General features: G+C 36.6%; 1 protein-coding gene across 9 annotated transcripts in view; it reads left to right on the top strand.

Moving 5' to 3' along the window:
- Positions 1–17,778, top strand: part of ATP9B (ATPase phospholipid transporting 9B (putative)) — a 165,330-nt gene that overhangs the window by 81,403 nt on the left and 66,149 nt on the right. For all 9 annotated transcript variants that reach the window (XM_082044702.1, XM_082044701.1, XM_082044700.1 and 6 more), the window contains one exon: positions 6,960–7,036. In XM_082044702.1, the coding sequence (XP_081900828.1) occupies positions 6,960–7,036 (77 nt within the window). The remainder of the gene's footprint in view (positions 1–6,959; positions 7,037–17,778) is intronic.

The raw sequence follows: 17,778 nt of genomic DNA, 5'->3' as shown, positions 1-17,778 counted from the left end.
TACCTTTTTAATCCTCCTTAATAGTTTACTTGCTTTTTGTGTGTGGTTTTGTTTGGGTTTTTTTCCTGTTTTGTTTGGGGTTTTTTGTTTGTGTGTTTTTGATTTTGTTTTGGTTTTTTTACTTAAATTTTGCTTTTCCAGTAGTGCTGTCCCTTGTACCCCACTAAAGTCACTGACCTCTTTGTTTTGATTAAAACTTCAGGATGTAAAATGCTGTGTTCAGCTCACTGTGGGTAGGGCCTTGCTGAAAAGCAAGGGAGGTTTTACATGTGTTAGGAGTTTTATGTATACTCTATGCTGTAGATAGTTTGCTTAAGATCTTTGTTCAGCCAAAATCTTTATCAGAAAGTATATATTAGCTATACAGTTATGTAATTTCAAAACAATGGTGTCTAAATACTAGTCATGTTTCATATATGCCTCAGATATTATAAGGAGTAGCTAGATACTGCATTCAGAATTTAAGCAATTCTGACTTCTAAGAGCAGAAGACTAGTTTCTTCCATTTCTTGCTCTATATAAGAAAACTAAAAAGGACTGTAGAAAAAAGGGCTGTGCTTATTTTTCTGCACAAAAAGAATGAGAATAAGGAGTAATGAGAGTGTGATTTCTGAAAAGGGTCAAGGATTCAAGGGGAACTGGAACAGTAGGAAACACAAGCCAGGAGGATGGATGTGGAGAGAGGGGAAGAAAGTAAAAAAAGGTCTCCACCTGGCTTGTAAAGTTGTTCCCTAAAGTGAAGGCTTCTTACATCAGTGAGGGGCCCGCTGGAGCTTGGTGGGGAAGAGATCAAGTTTGAGGCGGTGCCAGAGGAGTCTGTGACTGAGTGCTCCTTTCTAGAGCCTGAAAAGATTGTTGTGTTCTTTGATGCTCAGTGTTTGGTTTGATTGCAGTGAGAAACTGTTCTCTCTAAAACTGCTTGGTCAAATGAATGATGCCTAAAACTGATGTCAGTTAGGCTGTTAACTTGAGTAGCGAAGATCTGTAACTGTGTAAAAAAGATGCTGCTCATGAATTAGATATTTCAATACTGTAAATTCATTTTTAGTTTGCTTTTCCCCCAGATTTATATACAAGGGAAAACTACATTTGCAAAGTCAGTAATTCTGAATCAGTAATTTTGAATTTTAATTGAAAACTGTTCATGCTTTCATTTCCATGGTAGGTGACTTGATTTTGTTTAGAAGTGTAGTTAATGTCTGAGGCCTCTTATCTCCCATCTAAACTTGGCACCCAAATTAATGTTAACAGCGCTCCTTAAAATTTATGCCTTAGCATGTGTTTGGACTTCTTTATTTCTTAGGGGTCTTGTGAAGGTTTAGTTATTTATGAAGGACTTGAGTTCATTATTAATGATGGCAGTAGAAAAACAGGAGAAGATAATTCTCTTGTTGGAGCGTGGTGGTGAATAGTGAAATAAGACTCCAAGGGAGACTCAGAGCAACTCATTGAATGATACAAAGTAAAAATATTGAATGGCTCTTGGAAACTGCATCCGCTTCTGAAGGGAAAAATGACTCGATCAAGTAATTAAAAGGGTAGCATGATGTGCATACAGACCTTGGTTGAGCTAAGGTAGCAGAGAGAAATAATTACCTTCAGTAACTGATTTTGTGACACTGTATCTTCTTAATCTAAACTTTTACATGTAATTCATTTTGCTTATGTTATCTCATATTAACTACAATTTAATACTGTGATAACGTATCCCTTTCATGTAAGTACTGCAGTTATCAAGCTTGTAAGATTTCTCTTTGGATATTTGCTTGTTCTCTATGGCATCATAAATCCAGATTTTAAGAATTACTCAGCACCTCTGGGGAGGTAATTTTAGCATTTGATGGGATTAGGCTTTTAAGAAAGAGGAGGATATTGTTGCCTTCAGTCTGTTGCTCATCTAATGTATAAGATCTTCTAGGTGCACTGTGCGTGTAGTCATGAAGAAGATGATAAGGCAAAACAATTAACAGATAGTTAAAACTAAGATGTTCTAGATTTGATTGATAACTGATATATCATTCAGTTGTTTTCATCTCACTTCCAAGTCACGTATACATAGCTAAGTTACGTACTTGATGCTAAGCTAGTTAAATTTGAATTTTTATAGTGTTTTTTTCTTTCTTTTAAAATTAGTCTTCATAATTGAATTTCCAAGATTTGTGAAAAATGAAAATCTTGTTAATAAAAACACTGGTCACTGACTGCATTATAAGCACATATAAACTGCCTTGCTTAAAGCCTGCCATGGCAGAATGTCAGAGGTGGACTCTGCTTCCAGAAGTTTGCAGGCACCTCTGTGTCCCCTCCACTACCATGGCCTGTCACAGTCCTTGATGATATCTGAAAAAATTAGTGGAAGGTTGCACTTGCCCACAACCTCTGCGTATGAGTGCCACTCAGATTCTGTGAAAAGAGAATAAACAGCCTGTAGCATGTTTCTCTAGTTTGTAGGTAGCTACCTTACCTCAACCATACTTGTATCTTATTTCAGTCTGTTACATGCAGGTATTTTTCACCCAAATGTATACGATGTCTATAAGCAAGCCTGATCTTCTATTACTTTGCCACTTTGATTCAAGAAAGTGTGTCTGTAGCCTGTGCCCAGATGGTTGGGGTGCAGTTCTGCCCTGCAGCGTCGTCTGGACATCTTTCCACTTCCCTGAAGTAGGGTAGTCTGGAAAGCATCCTAGCCTAGAAGGCTGCTGCCTCCAATGCTCTTTAAGCAGCCTGGACATCATCTTTTTCTAAGCCAAGCAAATATGTGATCTGTTGCTCTTGTGACTATGTAATACCTTTGTCAGCCCCTTGAAGGTTGTTAAAAAGCATTTTGGCTCAATCTGCACCATTATCTTGACCTAAAACTGACCAATGCTGTCAGTCTCAGGGATGGAAACAGGGAGCTGAATCACTGACACCAAGGAAAGGAATATGTAGCCGAGTTGCAGGTACAAAGCCTTATTTAATTTTAAAAAAGGTTTTGCATAGGACATGCAGGACAATTGTTGGGTTAAGGGGTTCTTTCTATTTTCCTCCTTTCAGTGATTAAATATTTGCTGAATATCCTGATATTCCCTTTGTCATATGACATAAACTACATCGCATCAGCTAGGAGAGTCTACTATCTCTAAGACACTTGCTGTTGCTATTTGTCAAGGTGATGCAGAAGGTCAGGGTCAGGCCAGGAAAAGTGTTTGGGGAATTATGTGAGGAATAACTCAGAAAACTTGATCTCTGGTTGCTGATGTCGTAACAATTTCAGAGGAGAGAGACCATAAATCAATCATCTTGCAGATCAGTAACAGTAAATATAAGTCTATAAAGGTTTCAAAGAATCCTATCAACTATGTGTTGAATGCAGATTGCCAAAGCTCATGAAAACATCATGATACTACAATAATGGATTCTACAGGAAAAAAAAGCACCTGTTGCTAGACCAGGACAAGTGACAAAAATATTTGTTACAATTTAAGACTTTTTATTTTCTTTTTGAATTTTGGAACCCAAAATTTGGTTCAACAAAATCATGTAGTGTCAACTCAAGAATAAACAATTCCACAGCCTTTTTATATCAACAAATAACGTTCAGGAGAGAAAGATTCCTCAAATTGTACATTTTGAAGGTGTTTACATTCCTTGGATTCAGTGTGTCTCCTTACTTGTTAGAATAGCAATAAGCAAAATGGGGGGGGGAGGAAATGACCCACCTAATATGTATTATATACCTATATATTGATAAGTTTAGATATCTAAATGGAGATTCCTACTGCTACCATACCACATCTGAAGTGTTTTCTGCACCTTGCTGTAAAGCCCTGACGGAGATCTGGTTACTTTGTGTATGATGTTTATCACAACTACAGAAAGTATAAAGACTAATTTGCCAAGATCACACCAGAAGCTGCTGTCTAGAATGGCAATCAAACCCTCTCTCTCAAGTCCAAAGCATGTAGCTATCCTTTTGCTATTCTTTAATAAGTGAGATAGGAAAAAATATTCTGACTTACAGGCAACATCACAGTGAGTTTCAAAAAAGGTACAGAGTCTATGTGTCATTCTTAATATCTCTTATTACTGTGGAATTTTTACTTGAGACATGGTTTATTTCTTACAGTGTATGTATATTATATGATTGAAATATCTGGGGAATTCTGGAAAGGATTTTTGACTTGTTTTTTGGATACTGCTGTTCCACACTTCAAGGCATCTTTAAAATAATTGAATTTTCCCTTTGCTTGTTACAGGTTATTTCCTTTGTTTTAATAATAGTGCTTGAAGGAAAGGAAGTTTTGGTTAGTGGAAACTTGAAAAACTGCTATTGCTGAAGAAACAACTTTAAATATAACCAAATAATTTAAACTACTGAGTACTTTGAAAACCTCTTAGGTTATCTTTAATAAAATTACTTCTTTTTCAAATCATTTGTATTCCTGACATCCCTGACTGTGGTGTTTGTGTTTATTGAAAGCTTTGGCAGATTTCCTTTTGGAAAGGGAGAGAGGAAAGTCAGCAGTTAAATTTTAAAAAGGTCCACTACAGTATGGACTTTTTGCACTCCAATTACTGTAATGATCAGTGTGGTTCAAACTCTAAACAAGATAATACAGTTTTCTGAGAGACCTGCTGAGATATCTATTAAGAGGAGTTTTGTATTAATGGAATTCTGTGATCATTTGGGCAGGTGTCTAAAGTGATTGCAAAATCACTTTAGATAAAATCAGAATAATTTGTATAACTGCACAGCTGTAAAAAGCACTATTTGTGCCAAGTCCTACACACAATTTTAATTAATTTGAGCACTCTCTTCGTTTTATATGGTTCATGTAGTGCTTGGGAGATACCAAAAATTATATAATTACACACTGGATTTCAGAGTATGACTATTTGTGTGTGTTAATTCTGCACAAGTCCTCTTTTATCTCTTTTCCAGGTCCACATGTTTATTCTTGTGGTATCTCTTGCAACTCCGCTCTCCTTTGTTAACTGCTCTGCCCTTACAAATTGGTCGTTGCCCGATGTACATGTGAACCAGTTTGCATAGAGGCCCATACATAGAAATACTTGAGTCATTGCTTTTAATAAGCCCAGGCTTGTAGTACAGCTGTGCTTCCAGGGACCCTGAATTGGACTCAGTTCTTTCTCTTGTGGGCCAGGGTGGAGTTCAGTGCACATATGAATCTTTCTTTGCAGCTGGTACTAAGCTTAGATTTGCTGAAGATAATGAGAGAGGATAGTGGGTAAAAAAACAACCAACCAAACAAAAAGCGTCTAGAACACCAAAAGTGTCCCAGTGCAGCCACTGTGGGACAACACCAAAATTAGGCTTGGAGTTCCCTACACTGATGTAATTCAGGTCTAAGGAACCCTAGATTTACCAGTGATAATGTGCTAGTAATTTAAGAGCCTCAAAAGCCTAAAATCAAAACTCAGTGCCTTATCTGGATTTAGCCAAAATTATGCCCAAAATTCAGTAGTCAAAATGGATTTTATGTGACTTTCACCTTTGAAACCATCTTTTCAAGGAACAAAATAAGAAATGAGTAGGAGATTGTGTTCCCGATCTGCAGCAGCTTAGCCAGGTGAAATACACTGGCAAGGGGTGTCATCTGGAAGAGAGGTGTCCTCCCCAGCTTTTGGAGAGCTGAGGAGCTGCAAAGGCAGAGCTTGGTGGGGTGTGCAGGAGGTAGTTCCCCACAGGGTGTCCTCCAGTATGTTGTGACCATGGGTCAGAGGTCAGCTCAAGGGATCACTCCAAAATCAAGTGCTCCAAAGTGACATGGGCATTGGTTGAAGACCAGTAGAAAGAGTTCAGAAATTATGGATCAATGACTCTTCTTTTACAAAATTCAGGAGGAATTTTGGGGGTGTGTTGCCTGTATACTAATGTGCAGATTTGCACAGAACTGTCAGCAGAGGCAAACTAGCTCTGTTATTTTATGTCATGCCAAGAGAAGTCTTAAGAAAAAGGTTTACTATGGAGAATAACATAATAGAACTAATTTTTAATTGTCCAGAAGTTGTAATGTATCACACTGTTGATTTAGAGTTTTCCCGTATGTTCTAATTTTTGAGTAAATTAAACTTCCGTTCTTTAATGACATTGTTAACTGTCATCTTTTTTCCTTTGTATGTTCTTTCAATTTTTTATGACCCTGTTACGCTGCAACAATTTTTAAGGTTTTCTGAGCAGGGTGTTTCTGACAAGTTATGTTAGTTATTTCTTTATAGCATAAAGACAACAAAAAAAATCACATTATTGGTTGTACTGCCATAAGGCCATTTTAGGTAATTCAAAAAAGTAATAGAAATAAGGTTTTTGTTTTGTGCTAGAAAGTATGATGCTAGCATATTAATAAAAACCTACATTTTTGTTTAATGTTTTAGTGATGCTGAAGCCAAGTTTTCCTATAGTATCCAGCAAAAAATGACTAAAAGATAATTGGAGCTGGGGAATAATTTTTAGAAGTTAATGAACAGGAGAATATTTTTATATGGGATTCTATCAAAATAATGCATTGGGTGAGCTAGATTTTACATCATTATAGATGGCAGAGCTAGCAGGCAATTTGTGCATGGTGTGTTCAGCACCATTGTACTCGTGTTTGTATTCCTTGTGAAAGGCAGTTATTTATGCTGCGTGTTAACTAATGAAAACAGGTGGAGACAATTTTAAGTTTAAACGTAAGCTTTTAACCAGTTACATTGTAAGTATTTTTTCTGTTAAAAAGAAGGAAACCGTGTTGCCTCCTTCATGGATATTAATTAAAGAAGTTATAATGATCCTTCATAGTCGATTCTGAAAAACAACATTCACGATACTATGTACATTCAATAAATGTTTGGGTTTTTTCATACAACTGATTTGTTTGAGGAAGTGTAAATTACTGCAAGTTATAATCCAGACAAATTTTCTTTTAAGTATTTGACACCTCTCTTTTACTTTTTGTTCATTTGTTTTTCAGGAACTGTAATTGGCGTTGTCATTTACACGGGCAAGGAAACTCGAAGTGTAATGAACACATCCAATCCGAAAAATAAGGTAAGTTAACCTTACTGTGGCATTTCTTACTTTTGTTTTCATAAAACTTAAAAATAGATGTACCTAAACCCAAAAGTTCTTACTCCGATGTATTTTCTGTGTGCTGGACTGATTTAAACTTTGGTATGAGAAGTGAATTTGACCTTGGTCTCGTTTTGGAAGTAAAATTATTCTTCCTTGAGCTAGGAGCGTTACAGGTACTAATGGAAACATTTGTCTTCGAAGTATAAATGCACTTCTTCAGACTTTCATACTTCTATCTTATAGCTAAATATTCATTATCACTTCGCTTCTCTCAGATTATTTTACTGTAAAATATTTGGTCAAAGCTACATGGTAGTTTTAAGGAATGTTTATAACAGACTACTAAAATTTATTCAGGCTCCCAGTGGCAGTAGAGCAAGATCACTGAGGTTCCAGTCAGTACCCAGAACTCTCTTCCAGGGATTTTTTTAAGCAATGAAAGCATTGTCAAGAGATTTGTCTGTTCAAAAGATACCAGAAGTTTGAGTGCTTCTGTCTATACAAGGTTCTTTCAGTTCAGAACAAAGCAAATAGCTTTTTCATTTCATCAGTAATGCTTCTAATGTGAGTTGAGGAGGGGCCTCAGTTATAAAGAAATGACACTTCGGTTATAGGCTGTATCTTGCAACCTAGACCTGTGTTTAGTAAGATGTTACTTAATTACATTAAGAAAGGGAAAAAATTCTTGCAAGAGGTTTAGAAAAAATCAATTGTGACAGGTTGCCATTTTCACGCTGTTCATAATAAGTTGCTCTGAGTAGGAATATCAAGAATGAAATGATAATACAAATTGCTTGAAGCAGTTATTGCAGTCCCCTGAGTATATTGATTTGTGTCTAATAAAGAGATGCTTTTAAATGTCTCATTGACAGAGACAGGTGATATGTACCATTACCTGGATTAAGATGGCCTTTTATTATTTTAATCTTTGTAACATACATTTTAAAATAATGTAAAATGGAGTAAAATGGAACCAGAATTTTTATCGTGCATAATTATTTCCTATTCCATCTGATACAAAGATGAGCCCTTTAGCAACAGAATCTTTCTCTAAGAATTCTGAACAACTTTTGACTAATCAATAATTCTCACAGGTGTTTAAAATGAAATTAGTCCCCTGTCAATTCACTATATTAAATATACATAAATGTTATATGCTTTAGCCAAATTCAGCAGATTTTGGCAGTATATTAGATTTTCAGTAAATGTTTATTAAAACTTTTTAGTACATTAATATTTTGCACAGAAAACTATGACGACGGGTAAAAGGTTTTGTGCTTAAAATTTCCCTGATGTTTTGAAAATGACTATTGAAATAGTTGCTCCAAATTTTCATCAGCACAAGATGAAGTAGCAGATAAACCTACTGAAAGAAGATCCAGCAGCATGTTGACAAGCTGCAGCATGGTTTTTACTATTATTTCAATGCATGGACCACCTCTGCTTGCATAATACTTTAATGTTATAGCTGCTAACACTTAAATGTTTTGTTCTTTCATCTACAGTGGGGAACCTAAATAAACTTAGAATTTTCATGAAGCACTAAGAAGAAAAACGTGTACACATACACACATTTGCACATACACAAACTAAGCCAAGTCCTAATAATAATATCTGACATATATTACACTATCAGTATATGAACACTATCTAGAATAAATAGCTTAGGAACAACTCTTGAGAGGTTTGGCCTTGACACGAGGAGGCATTTCTTTACCTGAGAGGGTGCTCAAACCCTGGAACAGGCTTCCTAGAGAGGTGGTCGATGCCCCAAGCCTGTCGGTGTTTAAGAGGTATCTGGACAATGGCCTCACTAACGTGCCTTAACTTTTGGTCAGCCCTGAATTGGTCACGCAGTTGGATGAGGTGATCATTGTAGGTCCCTTCCAACTGAGATAGTCTATTCTAATCAGAAATCATGCTTTTAAATAGCATTTTATCTGCCACTGATAAAACAGGTGATGCTTGTGTAACTAAACTGTGCTCATTAGTTGTTCCCAGGTCTTTCAAGGAGTTATTGACCAATTAAGATGTTCACTACTACAAATATGTATATTCATTTATTCCTTGGAGGTGCTTAGTTCTTTGCACCATAGTTAGCTGATAGGAATCTACTAAATATGAAGACTGAGGCTTAATATAGTGTATGTAAAATTATCTGCTCTAAATGTCTCTGCCTTGCTAGTTGTGCTATAGAATATTGCAAAAATTTAAAGATTAATCTTGTAGTGAACAGGTGAAGACTTTCTCTAGAGCCTATTTTCTACATCAACTCTGCATCGTTGTTCAAAATACTCTGTAAATGTGTAAATGAGTCTTGTGTGTACCAGTTGCTCATCAGTAATATTGGTGGGGGGGGTTTCTGTCTTTGGAGTGACCATTCTTGTTTAAAGCAGTAGCCTACAAGTAACATGACAAGGATGGATTTGGGAACTGAAAACAGTTAAGTAAGTGATGAAATGCAGCACTTCATTGTAAAAATATCATTGGCAATGTTTTTTAACTTGTAGTTTTAACTCTGCCTTTCTGTGGAGTTATCTTACTGTCTCTGTGTCTTTTATTTGTGACTTCAGGGTTTTTATTATAATACTATGGCTGGAGGTAGGTTTGCATACTTCTCTAAGATTACATCATTTGCTGCCCAGAGGTGATACTGGGTGCTAGATAGCCTTGCAGCAGGTAGACAGCAGCAGTCAGTTCATTTCTCCGTTGTGTATTTGGGTGGGAGTATCTCCTGTGTTTTCTCAGGCTTGACAATAAAGATGACATGTTGGTTAAGGGTAAGTAGCATTAGAAGCCAAAAGGAGGGCAAAGTGAGTCTAAAATAGGTTTTGAGATTAGAAGATGCATTACAGCTGAAAGATTAAAGATGCAAACATTAAAATAAATAAATATGCACCAAATTCTTAATGAAACAAAATTTAAATTAAGTTGATCAATTGTGATATTGCTGCAAACTGAAGAGGAAGTAAGTCTGTCCCTTCTTCTGCTTTAGAGAAGAAGTGTTACAAATACTATTTAGAAGTGCTCCGAAATGGCAGATGTCACTCTGCTGCTACTTAAAAACAAATAAAAATAATATTATAGAAATTTTCCAGTAAAATGTGTTGATATGGTCTTGTTGGGAATGTAGTTCAGTGAGGCTTGTATCATCTGGCTTAGGAAGAAAGCAAACACTGAGATCTGAGATTCTGAATTTACACTGTCAAACTGAAACTTCTATGTCAAGAAATAAGCAAGAAATACATGGGCTAGACTCTTATAATTCCTCTCATCATTGAAATACACATAGATGCTTCAGTTGTATTTCTTGCTGGAGTATATAACATTACTGCTGTACTTAGGACTATTAACTTGGTATTTCTAATACCAAATTTTTTGTTTTCCTGCTTAAGGGTAGATGCTTTTTGACTAAAACAAAATTTAGAGATGCATACCTGTTCTATAAATGCTGAGTAAAAGACTGAAACTGAAATAAGTTTAAGCAAAATTACATATGAAAAACAGTGACATGTATGTACCTGTTCAAGCATGTCACTTATCTGTACATTAAACTTAGAAGGATTTATTGTGTTTGCTGAAGTATTTAGTCATTCAACCAACAATTTTCTTAAAGTCAACACTTTGTTGTTTTATTACAATTATAAAAATTGTTTCATTGCCTAAGGATGCAGACACGGTCTGAAAAACACAAAGATAGAAGAGAATTTTCTTAATGGATCAATTCAATATGTTTTTAATTCCAAACAGTATAAAGAAAAAATATATCTGACAAGGTTTAATTTCAGTCTAAAATGATATATGTTTTGTGCTTTAAATAAGTGCAGAAATGGTAACATTATTATGGTGTAATGGTGTAATCCTCTCTGCATTTTACCTCATTGGCAGTCACATCAGCTTACTTAAGAATGCAGTTCCAGCGTTAAAAAAAAAATCAGATTGAATTGTGCTCCTCACAATGCAGTAATCAGTAATCAATCCTATTTGGATAGATATTCTTAAACCTCGGCTTTCTGGATGAAGTTGAACTTGTCAATGCTAAAGGTCATTTATAGGTGTTAATTAACCAAGGGGGAAATTAACAAACTAAGGTTATTTATTTATTTTATTTTTGTCTGGCATTTTGCAGTATTCTCATTCTTGCCTATTTAAAGTGCATAATAGGGTTTTGTTATCTAAATTTAGAATTGCTTTCTCAGTTTTGATCTCCATAGAACACAAGATTGCTAGCACAGCCCTTCTGGAAATGTGACCGGTTTCGATCAGTGGCAGCAGATTTTGGGGGTAAAGTTAAAAAAACCCACAATATACTTGGAGGGAGATGGAAATGAATTCAAGGGAATATATTTTGTGTACTAAGACTGAAACACTAAAATTACTTGGACTGTGCAATCTATCTATCTACACTCAGAATGTACACAGTAATGCGTCAAAATGAGTAGAAATTATCTTCAATAGAACTGAGAAATCAGTAGCCTCTGTAAAGGAGCTACAGCATGTAATCTGCCTAGTTTGCTTCAGATCAGTACAAAAATAGTGTTTATATTGCTAATCCTTACAAGCAGCATTCAAAATACTCTGGTTTTTTTGCCTTGTATTATGGAATTCTACATCTGCTGTTATGCTTTGACATCAGAAGTAAAGCTTCATAGTAACTATTCTGTGCTCATCAAAATAGTGATAATAATTTTTTTTCTCTAATCCTTAGCTAGCCTGTAAGCTAAATACCATGTCTTGTGGTTGATGCTTTGCTGATTTTATAAATGTTGATTGGTTTTTTTTCTTCAAACAGATGAAAATCTGAGAATTGTTATTGGGTTTGTGTGTGTGTTGCCCTTGGTTATTTGAAAATGGCCTCACTGTGGTGAGCCTTGAAGTAATAAAAAAGTTTTTATTTTCTGGTAAACTGAGGAAAAGTCACTTTGCCTCTCACTCTTCCCTCCCACAAAACTGCTCTTCCAAGTATTTTGTGACCAAATTTACTTCTCAACATAGAAAAGGCTTCCGTATGCTTGCCCTTCTCTCTCCCCCATTCTGTGAGAATTCTTAAAAAATACTTCCTGAAAAAGAACACCCCTCCCACCCTCACTTCTTTATTTGGAGTGAAATAGAGTGGCTGAAGCAGATTAATGTGTTCCGAGAAACTGATACCAATTTACCCATTCAGCACAGCATTTTCAGTACTCAAAACACATGCTTCTCTTGCTCGATGCACTTTTTTGAACATCCATAAATTCGGTTGTCCAACATCTTGTAGTTCATTAATAAGCCATTCTTACCTGTTCTACCTCAAAGGCTGACATTTGTGAGTCCAACTGGCATTTCTGTTCATGAGTACCTGTGTCAGCAGTAGTAGCTCTTCTGTACTATGCCACCAGTCTTCCCAGAACAGTAGAATCAGATCATGAATCTTGCATGTCGGTGTAGACAGAGGGAAGAAAATGCCCCATGAAATCCCCTGTCAGATAACAAAACGAAGAATTTGCTGTTACGTAAAGACCTTCAGAAGGGCCTTAGAAGTGCATTTACTTTATCCTGCTGCTGTACTCTTGTGCAAGGGCCCAGTAACTTGACTTGCCTGTTTTTCTTATTGAATCATTGATGTTCATAGTCTATTTGAGAAGAATGTCTTTCTGTGGCTGTATGCCTGGAAGGCCTAGGATAAAAGCAAAACCTTAAAAACTGTTTTGTGGCTCTTAATGACAAATTTCAAGGATTTATAAGAAGAAAGGGGTTTATGCAGTACTTTTTATTGGAGTATGGTCTGCTGTGCTTAATTCTCCTAAAAACTCCTCTTGGTATGGGATTAAATTGATAGAGTTGTCACCGACAGATAGCAAGTAGTCCCCAATCTCAGTTTGTCCCCTGTAACCAGAGCTTCTGTCTGAGAATGTGCTTAACCACCAGCTTCCCTTGAAGTATGAGAATCCCTCTTTCGGTGTACAGGAGAATTGTTGGCATCAGGCCATGAGGAAATACACGTAGTACTGGTGCTTCTCTCTGTGTCCTCTCTCATCTCTGAGCAAAGGAATGAAAGTAGCAAAAGCGAGAAAACAGAGCATCCCCTCTCAAAGTCTAGAGTGTGTCGGTGAGATGGATGGAACAGTGTGAGATGAGGAGAACAAAAGACATCTTTCCTGAAAAGTTTGGAAGGAAAAGGCTGAATGGCAGAGCAGCTACCCTTGTCCTTCTGAAACTGGATGAGAACATTGATGCTTGGAAATGATCAGTAGTGTTTTGGCAAACCAAAAGCAAAGTTTTTTGTGTCCTTCACTCTGAGCCAGAAAGAATATCTACCTGCTATCATTACTGGTAACTCCATTACCTGAAATAGAAAAAGTGTGGTAGTGGAGTTTTCAATCCTCAGATGACTAGTATGGAAAATATGTAAATGAACTGACGTTTTTAATTTTTCTTTCATATATAGGAAACCGGAAGAATACTAGATTTATGCCACTATATTAAAGCAATAAAGAGAACAAGAAGACTGAAAGTCTTGATTGACTTCTTTGAGTGTGTATGTGGACAGAATTCACTAAATGCAAACTAGTACATCGTACCAGGTTTTTTTTCTATGCTCCTGTATTTACCTACAGCACACTCTATAACTTTGTAATTGCTTCTTCTCAGAGACATAGTAGGGCATTTTTATGCACATTACCAGTGCTTCTCAAATAGCAGTGTATTTTTTTTGTACTCTTCTTTATATTCTTCTTTCCAAAAGTAATAACATGGTAACTGTACAAATGGGAAACTGGAGCACAAGAGATCGGGGGAAGAACAGGAACCACAAAATCCAACCAAACAAAGCAAACAAACAAAAACCCAAAAAACCCACAAACAAATAACAGCAGCAACAAAAAAAGACAAAAAACCCCACAAACACCACCCCTCCCCCCCGCCCCCCAATAACTGAGAGTGGTCAGTTTAGGGTATTGGACTTCACTTCTCATACAACTTCGTGTTTCATAGTACTGTTATCTCAAATACTGCTAATGTTGGGTTTGCATGCACATGATGTCTGTAGCCTTGGAGCAAATTTGATCCTAATGCATTTTCTTTAGCGTCTTGAAAATAATATTATATCATTACTTATCTACTTCTCTGTTACATCCCTGGGCTATAGAGTAAGTTCTTCCATGATGTGTCCTGCTATCAATTCACAAGCTAATGTCTCAGAATAACCTGTCCCCTGACTTCTAATTTGTTCTGAAAGCAACAAATTAAACATATTATGCAGTTGAAATACCAAGTCATGTGATAGGTCTTTTCTGGCTACATGTAATTTAGTGTGGGGTGCTGTGTTGCTGTACAGTGTCTGAGTCACCCAGCCTGACGGCTGCTGAAGTACAGAACTGAACAGGTCATCTTCCATACTGTGTTACGGTACGGTACTGCTTGGGACACTGAACGTTGAATCAACATTTCTATTTCACCTGATACCACTTTCTATTTACAAGCCTACTGTAAAGCAAAGTATGTGCAACAATATGCGATTTAGTTCTAAACAAAGTAATTGCAGTACAAGAACATACAAAACAAGCAAGGCAATGGCTCTTCAATAGTGAGAAAATTCTCACTGCACTCTGGGTAAATTTCTGGGTATAGTATGTATTTTAGAGTTAGTGGCAAACTCTTCCATTGGTTTCACTAAGCTCAAGACTTTTTTTCAGAGCTGTAAAATTCCTGCAATGTTAAATCCATTCTGTATTATAACAATACAGGAGGATAAAAATTTATATATTCCAGAATGTGAATGACTAGCCGTAAGCCATGTCTAACTCATAGTCCTACATTTTTGTTTTTGTCGTCACTGGGAATTTTACTTGATGATGTTCTCAGATCACTTCCCATTTTGGAGACTCCCATTAAAAGCTTTTTTGATTTTGTTCCCTTTTAGTATGTTTTAAATGTGAATGTGTTAGAATTTGGCTCAGCAGCTCAATGTCATTTCACACCAGTGTTTGAGGAAGGATCAGTGGTGGAGTACACGATAGTCCCTAAAGCAGATTAATCTTATAAAACAGTCTAAGCAATTCTACAATAGATCAAGTACAGAATAGTAACAACTTTTTGCTTATTCACCAGAAATAGTGTATTTTACCTGTAGTGAGCTAGGCTAAAATGAATGAGTTGTGGTAAAATGTAGAAACCATTTGAAATTTTTCCATTCTACAGAAGACAATGCAAAAGGGAGATTCCTTGTGTAGTTGGCTTGCATTGGGTATCCCGGTGAGCTGTTACAAGAGGCAGTCCCTGATGGCTGTTTCCTCTCAGATGCTGTCTCCACTGCTGCTCATTAGTTGCAGGAGTTTGCTTGTTTACTTGTGTTGTTGCCATTGGCAAAAAAGCAGCTTCTGGGAGGTGGAGAGGGTAGGGGCAAAGGGCACTGCCCTCAGATGATACTTACAACCTCATCTGATGCCCTAGAACTGTCCCACCTTCCTAATGTGCTTCTGGCGGGGCTGTGCTGGCAGCCTGCAAGACAAAGTGCTGGGAACCACAATATTGACAGTGTGGAAATAGATCCTTACATGGTTTTGGATATTAGAGTTATGCTGAGTGTTTGTTAATAAGAGCAATGTACCACCGTTGGCACTGATTTTCTTCTGCATGTGTACTCTTCCTGCGTGTGTTTTATTGGAAATCTGAAACCTCTAACTTAATTGTGGAACTGTGCTATATGCTTTTCTTTGTAAAGATGCATGCATGCATTCCTGAAACCCATGGTTCTAAAATCTCTAGACTGCAACTGTGTAGAAAGTCAAATGTGCCTCATATCTTTATTTAATAACTCTAGTGACTGTTAGAAAAGTGTATATAATTTTTCTTTTGCATAATTTTCCGTAATTAGTGCAGTTATTTTAATATTTTTCTGAATTTGCTCAATTGTTTCCAATATGGAAAGGAATTACATAGGAGAAATAGATTAGTTTTTACAGTGAGTATATTCAAAGTATGTTAATTTTTTTTTAATTATGAATGAGGGATGTCAGAAATTAGGATCTTTCAGAGACCTACAAAGCATACTTGAAACAGACACTCATCTCATGGTTATGTCTTTTATTTGGATGCTTTGCAGGCATTATTTAGCTGGCTACCTTTCTTTTTATGTAGAGCAAGTACAGAAAAACAGATCATCTGTGTGTCTTCATTTTTGAGACTTCTCAATTTATGCAGCTGAAGTCTGATGTTTTTCCTGAAGTACTGGAGGCTCAGTAACCATCATGATTCACATTACTTTAAATCTTAGTCTACAGTGATGAATATCTAGAGGGAAGGGAAAGTACTATACGTATCAGGACATAATATTTGTTTTTATATAGGCTGAACATAGTGATCATAACTTAAATACTTATTTCTGTTCGCACCCTTAAAGTAACAAACTTGTCATGTTCTTAACAAATATGATCTTTGCCCTTCTGTTTTGCCTCAGTTCACAGTGCAAGCCTGTGGATAGATTTATCATTAAAATCAGCATTCCAGCTTGTACTGGATGAAAATAATGTGGTTTAGATTGTAGATTATTTTGCAAGAAGTGGATTGCTCTTCATATTCTTAAGGCTAATTCCCTTCCCATCATATCTTTTGGAATGTGTCCCAAAACACTGTTTATACAAAACAGCGTTCAGTTTCATTTCTTTTATGATTTGGAGACTTTGTGGAATCTTTTGTTAATCTCATAATCTCCCAGGAATCCACTCAAATATTTTCTTTTATAAAAGCAAAGATAGATGACTTCTGACTCTGCTGAAAATAAGATTCTTACTGATGCCTTCAGGGTTTGAGGGATAGGCTTTTTTTTTTTTTCCCCCTTTTTCCTATCACATAGATTTATTTTTCTGGTTTCAGATTGAAAGTGGTTGGGCAGTTGTTTGTTCGCTTTTCTTTTGAAGAAATTCTTGAAAAAATTTTTGATGCACTGTTGTAATTGCCTACTAGATGTATCGTCTCTGTTCGTCAATGTGACTCTGCCAGCACCAGTCCTCTCCTTTGAACTGCATATCCCTTTCTGACTGCCTTCCCCCTTGGCTTGTTCTCTTCTCCACCTTGTTATTCTGGTCTCTTTAATAATTTTCGTAGTTCCGCCTACCCATTTCTTTCATCTCCACATAAATCTTATGTATCCTTGCATTTCTCTTTCCATGCAGCACCTTTGTGAAGAATAAAGTTTAATTCTTTGATAAACTCAAATTGTCAAAGAATATTCTTCATCTGTCACAGTTTGTTTACCTTGAAAAATACTGTCTTGGTTAATTTGCACCCATTGTGCAACAAGGAAGATCGTGATCCTGTTTTACCTCTTCAGCTCTGGCTGCACCCTTCTGTGTGCTGCTTGCTCCCCAGCGGTACCCAGTACTGTCACCTCCCTTTTAAAACGGCTTTCAGTGCATTGGTCATCTGCTCTGCTGTCAAGTTGTTGGCTTCAACTTGTGAATGCATGGGTGGTTTCTTAATGGTTTTATGTGTGGGAAGAGATTCACCATAAATAAGTAGCTGAGTAGCCATTTCACTGACCTACTCTAAATACACCACTGAAATTCCCTGCGGTCACGTTTAGCCAAAGTTTATCTGGCTGTATGGCCACATCTTATTCTCACTTCTGACTTTTTGTTTCAGCTATTACTGTATCATTATTTTGCCCTTTATACTCAAATCAATTTGGCTTGTTGAGGTAGTTTATGCAGTACCTAGTGCAGGGCTGTGCTCTGTGTAAG

Source organism: Streptopelia decaocto (assembly GCF_964273445.1).
Source record: "Streptopelia decaocto genome assembly, chromosome: 2".
In the NCBI taxonomy this organism is placed as follows: Eukaryota; Metazoa; Chordata; class Aves; order Columbiformes; family Columbidae; genus Streptopelia; species Streptopelia decaocto.
This window is presented reverse-complemented; position numbering and strand designations above follow the sequence as displayed.